General features: G+C 40.3%; 1 protein-coding gene across 1 annotated transcript in view; it reads left to right on the top strand.

Moving 5' to 3' along the window:
* Positions 1-10,790: 10,790 nt before the first annotated feature.
* LOC129102586 (LIM/homeobox protein LMX-1.2-like) overlaps positions 10,791-18,408 on the top strand; it is a 44,929-nt gene continuing 37,311 nt past the window's right edge. Inside the window, exons 1-2 of the mRNA XM_054612803.1 lie at positions 10,791-10,857; positions 12,151-12,337. Of these exons, the coding sequence (XP_054468778.1) occupies positions 10,791-10,857; positions 12,151-12,337 (254 nt within the window). The remainder of the gene's footprint in view (positions 10,858-12,150; positions 12,338-18,408) is intronic.

Here is an 18,408-nt window from a genome sequence, read left to right on the forward strand (position 1 = left end):
TTTAATTGTGCTTGTTTTCCCATTTTAACATGCTTGTCATTAAGCTCGATAATATTTTAGAAGTTGGATAACTTGAATTATCAGTTTTATTTTTAACCCATTTGACATGTGAACTCAGAACCACTAGAGTACAGTTCTTTGTAACAAATGAAAAGGTCTTACCTTGAGGGATTGTATCAGGATAACTGGCCCTGTGTAACCCTGTAGTCCCAATTATTGATATCAGAATCTTTAATTGGATTTTCCATTGAAACCCGAGAATACTGGGATTTTGACAACAATATTTCAACAGCTTTTTTTACATAAAAATACAAAAACAAACAAACATACTTTTACAGTCAAAGGCCCCATTTCTCCTGTATTTCAAATATATTTGATCATATTTTGTTTTCAGACGTTTTAATTTGCTTATATCGCAATCTCAAACTTTCCTCCGTGTTTACCTATTTTGATCATTTCATCACCGATTCCTACAATACAAGGAAGAAGCGAGCCACTGCTGATCTTCTTGTTTGCCGTTCAAATGAAAAGACTACCAGTTGCTCAGAGGGTCATAATCCTCCTCATTCCCAGTAAGCCTTTATGTTATAGACACAATCTTATTACTTTTAAATGCACTCCAAATAGTTCTCTCTGTGTATTCTGTACCGCTATTGTGTTGAGAAGCACCAAGGATTTTGGTGACCCTGTGTTATTTTGCTTATTTCACTCCATTTGTTGTCTCTGCAATATTGCCAGGTCATAAATGCATTAACTCCTTTTATATTTGACATTGTTGTTCGTGTAATTTATTTGTTATTTCAGTATTTTAAACCGTGTTTTCCTAAAGGCTCTCTATTGTTTTGTTTTTTAAGAAATGTAACGTATAACATTTGTCAATTGCACTGCCAACATGTTGGGTGGGCTGGTGTCCATGTGAAGCTCTGTGTATTTGAGCTGAGTGTTCCCCACCTGCTCTGTAATCAGCTCCACGTATTATTTCTCAGCTGTGGTGTTAACGGGAAACATTTAATGGTGAACCAATATTGTGTCTGCATTAACAAGTAACGATCCTGCTTTGATATGTCTGTTAGTTTGCATGTACGGTGGCATAAGGTGTCGGAGGTTTCAATAGGACAGTTATTTTTGTAGGTTAGTCATCAAAAGTCACCAATTTTGTCTCATAAATAGATTTGATCCACTAATGAATGAACAAAACAGCATCAGTCGACTTTGCATTATAAGTACGTTTTATTAAACTATGATGAACTGGAGTCCTTGACTTGAAGTTTGATTTCATTTTGGTAATGTTAGTGATGTCACTCAACTGCAAAACCTGATCAACATTAGACGTGTGACGGGAATACAGATGGAAGATATTTGAGAGTTGAAAAAATTCTTATTATACAGTGGAAGTTGGTGGCGTGAAGAAGTGGACCCGGAACACCTAAACCAAAGTAAGGTATGACTTCTAGAATTGTCCATCCATGTTTGAAGTTGGGAAGTAAGTACAGATCACCAAAGGGTGATGGCTTCACTTATCCCGACGGATTGATAGATGGATCGGTCCATCTATCAATCAGGAGGAATCAAAAACAAACACTGAACAAACAGTCAAACTGTGGCCAGGATCATGAAGGGGGTTGCCATTATTCTCCAAAAAGGGAGTATAGAGGAGTCCCTCATTGAATGGAACATCCACAAACTCACATGTCTCTGCCACCAAAAGGGAAAGACAAGAACCGGTTTGACCATTTGATGATCAACCTTTACTGGAGACGCTCTCTGAGGGATTTCCAATTGCGAAGAGGAGCCGATATTTCCATTGACCCCCACTTTGTTACAGCAGACATCAAACTAATGCTGAGAGGGGCAGGACCACCAGCCAAAAGAATCCCAAGAGTTCATGTCTGAACTCGTCCATAAAGAAAAACTTCCAATTACAAGTCCTGCTCCCCTGTGGATGTACCATCACCAAGCTTGACTCTAGTGTCACCTTTGTGCGAAGATGTCATATTTTCACACAGGATACCTCATTACCTAATAGGATTGTCAGGTAATTATCTGAGCACATTCAACCTCCCAGTGGGATAAACATTTTTTTGTTTTTAAAGACCTATGACCTTACCTCTACTGAAATGCCACCCCAATGACAAATTACACTAGTTTAAATGGTCTTAGAATAACAGAATTGTCTGGTGGTGTAACCAAAATTGTAGCCTCTAAGGGCTTTTGAGTAAGTTGTCGTACTTCTCTGGGTTCCATTAGAGCTTCAAAGCCCAGTTCACAGCAAGCCTCAGAGAATTAAAAGCCCACAAAAGCCTTTTAGTGTGGTTGTCTTCCATTGCTTTGAATTGGCACACATGCTGTTGGTGGTTCATTTCTCCTGCAGTGTTTCATCTCTGTGTGTCTTTATTTTATCAGTGGTTTACTCACAAACACGAGTCAATTAGCTCTCCAGCAAACATGTGGTATCTCCTGCCGGGAGCTTCATGGAGTGGAGTAGCTGATAAGACATCTGGAGCTGCATCACTGCACCACGACAGACGGAAGAGGTGGAAAAACTAAATGGTCATGTGTAATTGTTCTAAATTACAGTGACAGATTGTTCCAGTTTAATGAAAGGAAATATAAATGCAAATCTTAAGAATCCCACTAAATAAATATGAAGTCAGAGTGCAGACTGAAATACTCTTTTTCTGGCTGTGAGACAAGTTGCTGTTTTTGAATATCATCTTCCAATCCCATGAGCATTACAAATGAAATCCCATTCTTCTCCATTTTATTGGGGTACAGACGGATTCCTCAAAGTTTGGATCATGTGACCTCGATATTGAAGCTGTTCTCTGGTGGTGCTCCGTACAGATCCTTGGCCTGATACCTGTAGAAGTTCAGGATCACACGACGAGGACCTTTAAGTGTTAGTGGTCTCGCTCCGGTGGAGAACACAGGACTTCAGGCCCCAAAAACAGTTTCATGAACATCACTACAGTAAATACTTGATCTTCCTGCATCATGGTCACAATACCTGATCCCCCTCAGAACGGTCTTGAGCAGATGTCCTCAGCATAGTGCTCACCTTGAGATGTGAGTTCCGGGAATACAGTCGAGCTTAGATTTTAGTTTTTTACTCTGATGTCAGTCAGTTGGCAACCTCCAGCTCTGAAAAGTGAAGCCAATGTTGACGTGTCTTAAAACTTGCATTCTCTCTACTGATCATCAGGGGTCGACTCCTCTGGTTCTATAGTAGTCTGGTTCTATAGAAGTCTATGAGAAAATGACTCTACTTCTCTCTTGCGGTGTAAAAACAGCAAAATTCATTAAAACTTCCTACATTTTCTGATTGCATTGGGTGTTTTTTTCTAGTTGACGAGTTAATTCACTCCGAAACCAGCTATTGGAAATGCTGCTCCTTTTATTGTATTTTTTGTGACATTTCAAAAGTTGCTCTTGGTCGGCATTACCAGTGATTCATGGAGAAAGGTACACTGTAGTGCACGCTCTCTCTGATCACACTGATCACACAGCCCTCCTCACAGCGGTTCACACAGTCCACCTCCTCCTGCGGTGCAGCCCTCCGATGAGTGAGACCGATTGTCATTACCTGTAATTAACATGTCAGCAATTACTGTGTGATAAATACTTGTAATGGGCTGATGACAGTGCTGTGCTTGGTTGATTAATAGAGCCCTGACTTGTTTCCACATGAATGGCCTTAGTGCAGCACTCACGGGCTGTGGAGCGATGGAAGCTGGTACAGAGGAGCTGCTGCTCAGCTGAACGGCGTGTTAGGTCTTTAGTGGGATCGCAAGTCGGGTTGGCACCAGAAACAGTAGTTATTCAGATTCTCTTCATATGGCCGTTGTAGCCCATTCAAGTCCACGGATAAATGGCTACAGAGTGCCGACTGGTAGCTGAAGAGGCGCCCGTTCAACTCTGGGCTGCGGACGTGCCCTCAAGCAAGGTACCAACCTGCTAACTGCTTGGGGTGCTGTGCTGTGCTATCATTACTCCCCAGTAATGATGTGTATTATGCGTGTAAATGAACTAAATAACTACAGAGTGAAAATAATTTGCCAACGAGAACTAATACACTTTTGATCACACGTTATTCTGATCTCCGATTTCATTTTGACCACTTCACACCTTCACCTTTAGAAGTCTTTGACTGAAAACAGAATGACCCAGTAGCTTACCCTCTTTTCTGTATATTTCTTATGGATGCTTGGGCATTTGCAAAGACATAAAAACTGGAACTTGTAGCTCAATTATTGAAAGCACGGACTCATGTAGCCTCTCTATTGACTAGTATACTGAGCCATACGCACATTGTTTGCTTTACACTAAGAATGAGATTTTAAAACACGTTTCCCAACAACTTACACACGGTTATCTACATTAGACACACAATTCAAAACTAAAAGCCTTTGTGCTAAATTATCAATAACCGGCACCCAGAATGCACCTTTAAAAGCACCTGTAACAAACTTAGAAATCAAAGCTTGAACACTCTAGATTGGACTCAGGTTTGCTCTTTGCTGTGAACAACAATGGAAGCCTATTTCAGAGAAGAATGGGTGAGTGGACTGTAGTTGCAGTATACTGTATTCTGTTTAAAGTACAAAACAGTAACTATGTTCATGTCTACGAAAGTTAATGGGAGACAATACTGTGAGGTCAATATGGTAACAAAAATGACATTAAGACAACATTTTTTGGTATTGCAATGGTACATTTCGGTTAATTTAGGAAGATCTACTGAAACAAATAGACCAAATATTTTTTTTTTTTCGATTTTCTGAAAGACGACGTATTATGGAAGCAAAATAGCTCAAAAATCTCTTTTTTTTTTTTATTGTTATGGACATATGAGCAACTGAGAATAAACACATTGCATTTGTGTTCATATTCTATATGTACAGCATGCAGCAAGTGAAAATGCCGAAGCCTTTAGATAATAGTGTTTTATATGTAGCACATCAGTGTGCAGTTGGCATGCAGGAAGAGCTTTTATGTGGTGCTTGTGTGTAGAGTTTGGACAAAGACGGCCCTAGTTGTTGTGTTTTAACACGTTGTTCTTGCCTGACTTTATAGCTTCGCTTGTTAAGCCATTTTATAGTGTAATTTTAAAGTGCTTTTACTTGAGTGGGTAACCTGCACCTTACTGAAATTGTAACTAAACCTATAATGTTTCCTTCATGTCATACATACTATTTTATTCATTGAATATTTAAAAAAGACAGAAACAGACCACTGGTTTCCTCTCTTTCTAAAGAACGAGACACACAGTTGGCAGAGAGACCAGACCAGAGTTTGTGTCTTAAGATGTTGGCTTCTTTTACCAACTGTAACCATGATATTTCTCAAACCTTAACCAAGACCTTTAGTTCCCTAATACCGACCCTAACTTAACAAAAGTTTATTTGACATAACTACAGTCTTTCTCTAACCTTTACCATAATTAAACATTGTTGAAAGCAAGACTTTGATATTGCAAAACCCAGATTACAGTCATGGTCATACCAGGCAGCAACCTCTGATTCTGCCGACTGAAGCCAATAGGCAAGTGTCTTAAAACTTGCATTCTCTCTTCAGACTCCTCTGGTTGCAAAAAGAAGTCTGGTTGTATAGAAGTCTATGAGAAACAGACCCTACTTCTCACTTGATTTGTTACCTCAATAAACATTATAAACATGAGTTTATGGTTTAAATCTCTAGTTTCAAGTCTTCTTCAATACAGCATGATGTTCATTTAGGGTAATTTTTCTAAGACAATCTATTTTATACAATCAATTTATACAATCAGAGGAGTCGCCCCCCGATGGCCAGTAGAAAGAACGCAAGTTTAAAACACTTCATCATTGGCTTCACTTTTCAAAACCGGAGGTTTGCCGCCTGATTTTACAGCAGGCTGTTGCACACATCTACCCAGAGTGCTTTGTGTTGGTGCCAACACAACTACTTTAAGATTGCTGCCTAATTTTCCACTGAACTTTCCAACTGCTCAGATCACACAGGACTTTATACACGCAGACATTATAAACAACGTGTTTACAAGGACGTCAGCTGCTACAGATTTCCCGAGAAACAGTTTTACGGGTCTCTTTGACAAAAGCTGCTCGTTAAAATCATAGAAATGATAGAAGTCAATGTGTGGGGCCCATGTCATCAAAGAGCCATCGCTGCTCTGACACTCGTATCCTCATGTATACATGTGTTGCATTATATTTACAGGCAGTGAGTGGCCTCTGATGGTTAAACTCATCAAACCTCCTCTTTTCTTTGCATCTGTTTTATACAACAGCTGCTGGCAAATTAGCTGAAAGAGCTATTAGGGAGTGTGTTGATTAGAGCTCATGCATGGCACACGCTATAGGCCCTGGGGTAAAAATGAGCTGTGGGCCCCAAGTGGACTGCTGATAAAGATAAGATTAGATACATTCATCCATCCATCCATTATCTTTAACCGCTTATCCTGTTCAGGGTGTCCAGGGGGGCTGGAGCTGATCCCAGCTGTCATTGGGCGAAGGCAGGGTTCATCCTGGACGGGTTGCTATAGAGACAGACAACCGTTCACTCTCACATCCACACCTATACGGGCAATTTAGAGTCTTCAATTAACCTAAGCTGCATGTCTTTGGACTGTGGGAGGAAGCCGGAGAACCCGGAGAGAACCCACGCTGACACGGGGAGAACATGCAAACTCCACACAGAAGGTCCAACCCGGGAATCGAACCCGTACCCCTCTTGCTGTGGGGTGAACAAGCCACCCCCTGCAGCCCTAGATTAAATCCAGATGAAGTTAAATTCTGCAAATGTTAAGGCAGAGATATGGTTTAGATTTTCTAGAGTTTCCTATTTTTTCTTAGCAAGGCTAAAACCCTAGACTTTGAATAAGAAGTGGACGTAGTCACTATGAAGTAACCCATTTGTTTGTGGCCTACTGTTTTGAAGGCTGGAGTTTGGCATTTTTCAAAAAGGTTACAATAAACATACAACTCCATTCCCTAAAGCATACTCTGCTTCATGGTCTATTTGACTCTAAATGGACCATATTTACTAAATGAACATCATGCTGTATTGAAGAAGACGGGTTCAATTCCCGGGCTGGACAACCTCCTGTGAGGAGTTTGCATGTTCTCCCCGTGTCAGCGTGGGTTCTCTCCGGGTTCTCCGGCTTCCTCCCACAGTCCAAAGACATGCAGCTAAGGTGCATTGAAGACTCTAAATTGCCCGTAGGTGTGGATGTGAGTGTGAATGGTTGTCTGTCTCTATATGTCAGCCCTGCGACAGACTGGCGACCTGTCCAGGGTGAACCCTGCCTTCGCCCATTGACAGCTGAGATCGGCTCCAGCACCCCTGCGACCCTTAACTGGATAAGCAGGTTACGGAAAATGGATGAAATTAATGAACTTCTATACAACCAGAGGAGTCGCCCCCTGCTGGCCAGTAGAGAGAATGCAGTTTTAGAACACTTCAGCATTGGCTTCACTCTTCTGAGCTCGACCTTACCACCTGGATACATCATGCTGTTGTTAGCTTAGTTGTCTACAAAAACATCCCATTATGGGATGGTTGTCACATGTGACTGATAGTGATTGACTGACATACAGATCACTTAAGTAATACTGTTCTATGTATTGTCCTTTAATTGTTATATAAGAATAAGAAATACACTTTTAGGATGATTTTTCCTGTTCATGTTCTCTCAATGCAGGAGATCTGTTAGGCTGTTTCATTAGTATGAAATTCGACCTTTTTTAAATTTGTTTTTAAGATTGCCTCCCATTAAAATAACATAGGGACAACCAACCCCATAGTGTTTGACAGCCAACCTCACGACGTGGACGGCTGTCACAAGTACAAAAGACCCATTTGAACACAGTAGGTTAAAGAGTAAGGGCGGCTGTGGCGTAGTGGAGAGCAAGGTAGTTCTCCAATCAGAGGGTCGGTGGTTCGATACCCGGCTTCGGCAGTCGATGTGTCCTTGGGCAAGACACTTAACCCCAAGTTGCTCCCGAAGGCTTGCCATCGGTGTGGACTGGATGTTGCATGAATGTTAGTTAGAGTCTGATGGTGGCACCTTGCATGGTAGCCTGTCATCAGTGTGTGAATGGGTGAATGATATGTAATATACTACTGATTGTAAGTCGCTTTGGATAAAAGCGTCTGCTAAATGACTGTAATGTAATGTAATGAGTCTGTCCCTTTAGAGTAAGGACACTCATTCCTACCTGGTGTTTTAGGCTTCCGTTAAGGGGATATAGATGTATGTAATTCCAATTTAAAAACATTCCTATTGTATGTGACTTTATTTCAGCTATCCTGTTTCCTCGTCTTCTGACCAGCTGTGCATTCTGGCCTCCAGTGTAGTTTTTCTGGGCGAGCTTCATCTTTTAACCACAGGGCGTCAGGATTGGACACTTTATGGAGATGGCCCTCCATCCTCCCCTTTACTGGGAGACTCAATGCCGTCATTGGTTTGCTGCTTTTACCTGTAAATAAAACCTCGCTCAAAACAAAGACAAGTATTTCTGTTTTGATTGAAATGATTTTGTTAATTATGGAAATGAAAAAAAAATGCAAACGTTTTCAAGAATTAATCTTTGAGTTTGAGATAAACATGTTCATCAAAAAACAGGTTTCCATGATGCAGTGGCCTCATATTACTCACATTAATAACATTGTTAAATTGTGATACATTTCAGAGTAAACGCCGTGTATGGATCATCACCTCCTTCATTTTACTCACAACTACTGACATTCTAAATCACTGTTCACAAGATTTGTCTTTAGAAATATGCACATTATTTTCTTTGAAATACATTTTTATTTGGCCATCGTTCACAATTCCTTTCGGAACTTTGAAGATTTGCTGATGGTACATAAGCTGCTGCATAACTCATGTTTTTCTAAACTGAAACCACTATTCTTTTTTCCCTGAGATTTCTTCCAAGAATGCTAATAAGTCACAATAAAGATACTAATGTGTGTTGGATGGGCCGTCGGATTTATCCAATCAACCCATAAATGTTCTCATCAACCTCTGTGTTTGATCATATTGACTGGAGGACGGGTCTGCACAATGTGGCCCCCCCCCCGCTTAATTGAACCCGACCCGCGCGCATCTTTCAATACATTTCATTTCCCGTTAATAAAAGCCTCCTCGCGCCGCTCGTACATCACCAGCAGCACGAGCCACAGAGCGGACAGCTGATGACTGTTTTATTGCTTTCCACGCAGCTGATCTCAGGCCTGCGGCGGAGCGCTGATCAATCTGGTTTATTTGAAACCGCCGGATATATGTCTACGTTTCATATCACACCCGTTTAGAATCACGTGATGTTATCTGTTGGTAATATTCAATGATAGAAACATTCATATTAATGTGTATTGTGAAAGCAGTCGCTTCATTATGCAGATTCTACATCAGGCTGCACGTGCAGATTTAATCTCGGTTCCAATAAAAGAGAAGCTCGTCTGCGTTGTGATCAGTCTATAGGTCTACCGTTCAAACGCAAATGTAAATAAAAGGTACATAAGAATTAATACAATTATGGATTATGTTATGAACAGCAGCAGTAACATGAGCAAATGTAGAATATTTCCACATGTTTTATAAGATTTCATGGTGCGACCATTTTCAAAATGACAGAGGTAAATACAGAAATAATGACACAAGTAGATAGAGATACATTGTGATAGTATAGAAGAACAGTAGCCACGATGTTCCCTCAGCATACCCCTTAAACCCCCCCTCCTCAACAATTAGAGACACTTTTTTCCAAATTGCTTGTAATTATTTGGAACTTTTATATTTCAAAATTCAGTTAAATGTGAAATTATATATTTTTTTATATACTAATCAGGATCCTCTTATCTCGTCAGGTCTTCAAATGAGACACTTCTTGGTTGTGTCACTTTTTTGGTTGTCCACAAAGGCTGCTGGGCTACTGTTCCACGTGATGTAGGGTCAACAGCTGATATGACTAAATCATATTTAAGATGCTGCTAGCAATACGTATAGTAATGTAAAATAATGTATTCTTTAAAGTCAATTGATGTAGTGAAATTTAGTCAAAAAAATTACATAATAATATATCATTTTCTAAAAAAACCAAATGCACAGAGAACTGACAGCAGGTGTGACGTCATCATGCAAACGGAAATGTAATAATTGATGTTTTACATCTGCGTGTCGCTCCGTGATGTTAAGGTTTATGTGCTTCTTTGGTTTCAGACAGGACCGTGCAGCTCCTCGTGGAGGCGGATCCATCCGGACCGCCGGGCACCAATACGGGCAGAGCGGCGGAGACTGCGTCCAGCGGAGGCCGGGGAGGAGGCCGGGGAGGAGGGGAGGAGGCCGGGGAGGAGGCCGGGGGGAGGAGGAGGCCGGGGGGAGGAGGGGAGGAGGGGGAGGAGGCCGGGGAGGGGGAGGAGGCCGGGGAGGAGGCCGGGGAGGAGGGGGAGGAGGCCGGGGAGGAGGGGGGCTTCTGTCTCCGCCGGAACAAGAGCTCGGGATGGCACATCAAGTTCAGGACCGTCGGACCCTCCTCGCCTCACACCTCTGGATCTACATCAGCTGATGCTTCTCTCTTCCCCGGAGACTTAAATCTCGCTTGTTTTTTGTTTTTTTCCCACAACTTGGCGGATTTAACAAACTGACTTTTGCCTCGTTGCATAGTTTGTGCCGCTGCTCGAGGCTCTGTGGGGGTTCTCACGCACACGGGTCTCACGGATCTCACGGGTCTCACGGGTTGTGGAAGTTGCAACAGGTCCGGACCGTGCGGACCCGCGCTGCTGTTTGGAGGATGCTGAACGACATTAAGGTAGAGGACCGTCTGCGGAGCGATGCGGGCTCTCTGGATGAGATGATCGGTGAGTTCTCCGGCTCTCTGCTCACTCTTTTCCCCTTTCACCTTTTCTGTTCTTTCTTTGATGACGCTGCTGCAGATTTCCATTCAGATATCTGCTCACTGGGCTTATTGGCTATAATAATAATAATAATAATAATAATAATAATAATAATAATAATAATAATAATAATAATATATGTGTGTATATATAGGTATATTTATTTATATATATATATGTGTGTGTGTGTGTGTGTGTGTGGGTGTATTTATATATATATATATGTGTGTGTGTGTGTGTGTGTGTGTGTGTGTGTGTGTGTGTGTGTGGGTGTATTTATATATATATATATGCGAGTGTGTGGGTGTGTATGTATATATATATATATATATGTTTATTTTTGTGTGTGTATATATATATATGTGTGTGTGTGTGTGTGTATATATATATACACACACACACACTATATTTATTTATATACACATACAAACACACACGTGTGTATATATATATATATATATATATATATATACACGTGTGTGTTTGTATGTGTATATAAATAAATATACAATTATTTATATTATTATTAGCCGATAAGCAATAACATACATCTGTCATCTGTCATCTAAGGACAACGGAACTCGTTTTCATATCTGCCAGCTCATTTCGATATTAAATGTCAACGGGACTATCCTAGATAAAAAATACATGAATGATAAATAAATAAAAAAGAGGAGGTTAGGTCTTGTATCTCATCATCAGTTCCATTCTTCTGTGCAGCTTGTCACAAATCACTGCTCTATTATCTGTAATGATATAGTTGTTTTTTGTGCGTTTTGTTGTGTAACAAAATGAGACTGCAATCTGCGTTTCATTGTGCAATGACAATAAAATAACCTTGTTACATTTTTTTCACTACTATGTTTTATAGGAGTGAATGCTCTTTGGGATGGGGTTACTTTGTAATTTAATCAATAATCTAATAAAATAATAAGGTGTTTTTTTTATCTCGCCCAGATGTTTTGAATCTCCTAACTGCCCGACACATTATATGTTAATTTACCCCATATAATCAGAGGAGTTGTGTGGTCTACATCAATGCTCAGGCCTCAGCTAGGCTATATGAGAATATAACCGATGTCATTGCTTATTAATGTGTTGATGAAGGCCCGCAGCAGGTATGTGGTGACGCAGGCCGGGACATGGAGCGTTATCTTTGCTCTTCGCCATATTAGAATGGAAACTGAGAACATGTCACATCACTGCTCCTCTTTATTCACCTCTTCATGTGATTTCCTCCCCCTTCCTCCCCGTCAGGCGGTGACTGTCTCCGGCGGGCCGTGTGCGAGGGCTGCACGCGGGTCATCTCGGACCGCTTCCTGATGCGGGTCAACGGGGCATCCTGGCACGAGGACTGCCTGCAGTGCGCCGCGTGCCAGCGGCCGCTCACCGCCACCTGCTACGTCAGAGACACGAGGCTCTACTGCAGGACCGACTACCAGCAGTAAGACCTGTCCTCGTTACAGCTGTGGGGCGGGATGTGTTTGGAGTCGGTCGGGGAAATTGAAAGTAGCCTAGCTTGTACCTTTAAAAACATACAATAAATACAGCCTCGTTTAAGCGTTTGAGCCGTGAACTGACGGCTGGTCGGGCCTGTTCAGAAGCACGTAGGCCTACGTTGTGTTCCAAGTTGAGCAATGTCCCTGAAGTTTTTTTTCTTCATCCATACTGGGAAGATAAGATAAGATAAGATAAGATAAGATAAGATAAGATAAGATAAGATAATCCTTTATTAGTCCCGCAGCGGGGACATTTGCAGGCTTACAACAGCATAGAGTAAAGTGCACACAAGAGACATAGTAGAAGAAGACAAGCTAAAAATAAAAAATGAAAAATAAAAAATAAAAATAAAATAAAACAAGTATTATAAATAAGCAATAAAAAAAACAGTAGAAAAAACAACAATAACTGAAATATTATATTTACAGACAGAGAAAAAAAACAACAACTATTTCAACTATTTTTAACTTTTTTAACTATTATTGCACAGTGTAATGTGTAATGTATTGCACAGGTTTTTATTGTCATGTTATTATTGTCATGTGGTCATGTGGTCTATTCAGGACAGTTTTTCTCTCGAAAACAGTTAAACAACTGAACAAGAATCAGACCTGCTGTGCAAAGAAAATCACATTTAAACAAGTGAAACGTGGATTTAAGCTGTGAAAGGTGCACTATTTGAATTGACGAAGTTGGCATAATTTATTGTGGGGCTGCGTTGTTTTTTACGCAAATGGCGTAATTCACAAATCCACTTTAATTACTCCAGGAAAACATAGGCTGCCGTGGCCGTTTCTCTGAGGGCATTACAATATCTTTTTTTATACACCGAATATCTGTTCTATTCAATTCTAATGATCTACTTTTTAATGACAGATATTAAAAATTTAAAATATTTTTATTTGTGAAACACGAGAAAATTGGCAACTGAGATCTAATAAACATGTAGTTGAGCAAATAAGAGGTTGCATTAATACTAACCGGAGAAGCACACACACTAATTGCATCCCTTCTGGATGACTTTATGAAACATGCTAACTCATTGACCTTAATGTTTATAGACCTAGTTCCATTCATTGGGAATGAATCGGGTCTTTAACACACATATATAATAGCTTTAATTATGGCATAATTAATAATGTTGTACATTTAAACAGGAAAATGCGCTGTAGTTAAACGGCTGTTTTGACCTTTGAGTGGAGCGTCTGTATGCAGGTGTTGTGTTATTACAGGATGGGACCGACTGGGCCTCCATATGCTTTAATGCACCTCAAAACACACACAGTAAACTAAACATCATTACGCACTAAATTTATAAATCACAACAGTTACCAGTAAGAAAATTCACATCACACAGCTATTAAAAATGATGCATGATTCGACTCCTACAGTTTGCTGTTGAATATGGGTGTCTTATTTTTAATGTCCTAGGAATATATTGAAAAAGGCACAGGAGAAGAGTGCTAAGTTGTGACCAACATGAGAGTGTTGCTCGGAGCAGAAAGCAGCGTGGTGTAGGACTGTTTCATGTGGTTAACAGAGTGTTGGTGCAGCTGGGTGGTCTTGCCTTTTGAGTTTTTTTTATTTTTTTCCCAGACAGCCTGTGCAGAGCGCTGACAGCGGGCCGTCTGACTGTCACATCATCTCTCTGCTGGGTATCTCTGTGAGCCTGTCTGCTTTTCTTTAAGGGCCCTTTGTCCTGTATAGCTCTGGAGCTTTAACACTCGCTGCCATGTGTCACCGCTGCATGCTGGGGGTCCGCTGACCACAATGGGCAACACGCATCTCCCGTATAGCATCACACAGCAGAGACGTCCCATTCGCAAACAGTGAATTTCACAACACAGATTGACCTTTTAACCTTTTTCACTTATTAGTCGATGTTTCAGTTAGTTTGTTTTCGTAACACCAATGAAAAACAAATCTCTTGTTACACATAATAAAGATGTTGGAGATTTAAATGAAGGGTGTACCAGATTTAATATTAAACCCTGGAACCTGCACAAGACTTAGAACCTTTTATTCGCAAAATATACAAAGTGCACAGATATTTGACTTGGTGATACAGTGCGATGAGACAAAAGCAAGGTCAGCTATAAATTCAAAAGGTAAAAAGTAAAAAAAAAAGATAAATGCAAGAATTATATACAGTTATGTACAAATGCTATGTTATGCCACATACAATCAAAATGAAATACAATCAAATTAGTCAAAAAATGCACAAAAACTTTAACTTGGATGGATATATTTGAAATGTTTATCTTTTGAAATGTAGATGTTATCAAAGTAAAACCAAGATTTCACAAGGCATAGTGACTTACATTTCTCCTTCTTTTATAGCGAGACATTTCAAACTAAACTCCAATATACCAAGCAACAAAAAAAACATTAACAAAAATGAATCCTGGTGTTCTGAACAGTTTCAGTAAAAAAAAAAAAAATCAGAGTTGAATTCTAGGTGACAGCCGTGGTGTATTGGATATTTTTGCATTTGATGAAAGCAAATATACAAGTAAAATTCATCATATAGGAGAAACCCAACAAACTGCTAAAACACTACTTTGCATTTCAGGATGTGGACATTAAGTAAAATGCCCAAATTCTTTAAAATGTATGTATTTCAGCCTCTGGTAAATTTTAACCATTTCCATGGATGACAAAAAAAGGCTCCGTAATTTGATTTAAACAAAATTAATCTATATGTTTTATTATTTATATTTCTTTGTTATTTTTATGTGATCCTGATGTGGCTGTGTTGGGTTTTTGATCGTCATGCGTTACACTGACGGCCAACTGGCAAACAAATCTATCTCATTGTACGTGGAGAAGCTCTGGACAGGACAATTAAACGGCAATAATACCATTAACGTTGTGCAGTTTAAACACTCCCTGGAATCCCATATGGATATGAGAAAAAAAGCCATTTGTGTGACAGGAAACAAGTTACAAAAAAATAAATGTATTTTTATTGACCTAATAAAGCCACATGAACACAATAGTGAATGACAGAAATAGGTTAATATTAGGAATATTTAAAATCATCAGAGTACTATTAGGAATTAGACACGTAAAAGGCATAATTTATGAGTGCCACATAATGATTATTAATACAACTTAAAAGGTCCTTTTAGCTGTCTTTATAACCACGTTATAGTGTGTTCTTAACCAGTGATTCCTCAAACAATTTTTCTTGTGGCCATTTAAAAAAAAAAAAGGACAACATCATCTCACAATTTAATAGAGTCCTATAAGGCGTCTCTACGTCACTCCTCCGCAGTCCAAATATGGTAACTTATGTTCATTGGTTGCGAAAAAACCCAACATGGCGACGGCCGTAATTCAAGATGGCGATGGAGAAATTGCTAAACTAAAGGCTTCAAAACGGCAGTCCACTACCAATGGGTGAGGCCAAGTTGAATGTGACCACTTGTTATATACAGTCCATGGTCCTGACCCGTCTTTGGGAATGACCGCTCTAAACCTTTTATTATTGTCTACATACTGTTGATAATTGGTATAAAGCGTTACTCTACCTTTTACATTCTTGCTTGCTTCATCCCTGTGTGATTGCTACAGTCTTTGTTGACTACAACAGGGCATCCTCTTATTAAATGTTGTTTTTTAATCAAGTGCAGCTCAGGATCAGGGTCAGAGTTTGGTAGATTTCTCTCGGGCTACCGCCTCGCTGTTTTATACTGTGGCTTAAATTGTTCCCCCTCATCTTCCTTCGCCATCCGGGGAGAAAAAATATTGATGTAACGGCAATAAAAGGAATGACTGAGGGTTTAATCACGGCTCTTCAGTCCTCACAGACTCAGCCTTAGAGGAGGTTAACTCTACTGCTCGGTAGCTCGTAGGGTTATGGTCATGTTTTTACAACCAGGAAACACACACACATATTATCAGTAGTCTCAAAGCGCTTACAACACAGTTACATTTACTCCCTATAAAGCAGACAGACATTTATTCAAAGGTGGCTTCAGATCTGATTTATTTTACATATCCACGAGTTCCATTGAACTTCTCAATAAAACATGGCTCATTAGATTTTAGTTCTTAATTTAAAGGGAAAATAAAACAAATTTTCAGGTTCATACTTGAATTTATGGCTTTTTTTTACTCTTTGGTTACACAAACATTCGCAAGTTGTCGCGGTTCTTGGTCCTGCACCTCTGAACTTTAGTAACTTGCCGCGTGCGGGGCTTGTGCGATCACCTGACTTTCACAAATAGTTCACTGATAAAAGCCCTTTTTGCATGTCCAAGGATTTAACAGAGTAGGCCATTTCAGTTTTAGATGCTTTAGAAACAGGAGGTCTTATGATTCTACATTTGAGTAAATATTTTGCAGCCAAATCAAATTGTGTACTGGATATTAATACTTTGTTTCTTTATAATGTCTGTAATACTTGACTTCTCTTAATCTCTCCTCGTCATGGTGGAGGTTGCTTTATGGCTTTATGCCGGTTATACCTACAGTCTATGTGCATTAGGGCTGTAAAGTCCTAGTCGACTGGTCGACTTATTGGTCGATACGTTCTGGGTCGACCAAAATTCTGATTGGTCGATTTTTTGCCGTGTTAATTTCATAAAGTCGTCATCAGGAGGAAAGTACCAAGTGCTAATGGGGGTGTTTTCAGAGCCCTGTTTCACAGCCCCATTAGTCGATTTTTAGTCGAAATTTCAGGGTTTCAGTCGACCAAGAATTTCTTTGGTTGATTACAGCCCTAATGTGCATATCTATGGGTTACACTCGTTGTCTTTTAGGTTCTTCACAGTTCATTTTGTTTGTCTGTCCTCTGGCGTTTCAGAGAATAATGCAGAGCACCATGCATAAATTACAAGCAAAGCTTTAGTAGGGTCCTGCTGTTGCCGTTGTTTTCACTGTTCGTGCTGTTCGCATCGTTAACAGACCCGTCCGTCGCCATGTTGAGAGCCGTGTGGAGGCAACCCCTCTGCTCCAAATGTCCTATTTAGAACCTTTAAGGTTTGAGGCTGTCTTTTAGTCTTCATGAAATCAAGTGACGGGGACTTTTTGAGCGTTCTGAATCCCTGGTGTTAACAGCCATATACTTGTCGTGTCTAGAAGGGAATCCAGGAGTTGGGAAACTATCGTGAGAAAGTTCAGGTTAGGATAGGTCGTCTGGGAGTTTTTGCACGTTTTTGCAACCCCCATATACCTACTCTTATTATTATCTATTCTCTTCAGATCAGAGTAGCCTCTTACAGCAGCATGCTGTCGTACTTTCTCTTCTAAGTACTTTTTCATTTGTTATCATATACAATATACAGTGTGTGTCTCTGTGTGTGGCTGCATCTGTCTCAGGGGTTCATGCAAATCACTTATTTGAAGAAAAAATTGTTTGGGAACTGCAGCTCACATTATTTTAGTAGGCTTCTGATTTAGATGGATAACCGTTTTCCAAACAGTTTTGGAAGTCTTTTATGTTTAAAGATGCTAACACAGGCGCTAAAAACGGCTAACTCATCATCTTCCACTCAAACTGTCCTGATTCCTTCTCCTCTTCTCTTTGACTTTGTCTTTGTAGGTTTTGTCTTTTTTTTTTAAATGTTTTGCTCCTTGCCCTTGTGTGTGAGCCCTCCATTATTCATTTTAAACAAGGACGTATGTGGGACATGTCATTGTAAAACGGAGCAGGTTTATTTTATTAGAAACCAGAGGACCTGGTGTGTTCAGCATTAATCAAAGCAGAGACCCCTTCAGGTGAGGATCCAGGAGTAAATCCTGGACCCAGACACAGCAGGCTGTCCAGGAGTCTAAATACACTTCGGACCCCCTCCCCCGGGAGCGGAGGGCAAAGAAAAGAAGAGGGGGGGTGTACAAAGTCAACCCAAAGCAACAACAGAGGAACCAGCGGGATCTCCTTAAAGCGCTGTTCTGTTTGGATACCACAGCTGATCAACGGCCGAGCTCTGCACTAGAAAAATAAGCCCTCGTGAAAACTTTGCAGATTGGGTTTCATCGACCTCTCCAGACTCCTGCCCCGGCAGCCGC

This window comes from Anoplopoma fimbria, chromosome 14 (genome assembly GCF_027596085.1).
Source record: "Anoplopoma fimbria isolate UVic2021 breed Golden Eagle Sablefish chromosome 14, Afim_UVic_2022, whole genome shotgun sequence".
Lineage (NCBI taxonomy): Eukaryota > Metazoa > Chordata > Actinopteri > Perciformes > Anoplopomatidae > Anoplopoma > Anoplopoma fimbria.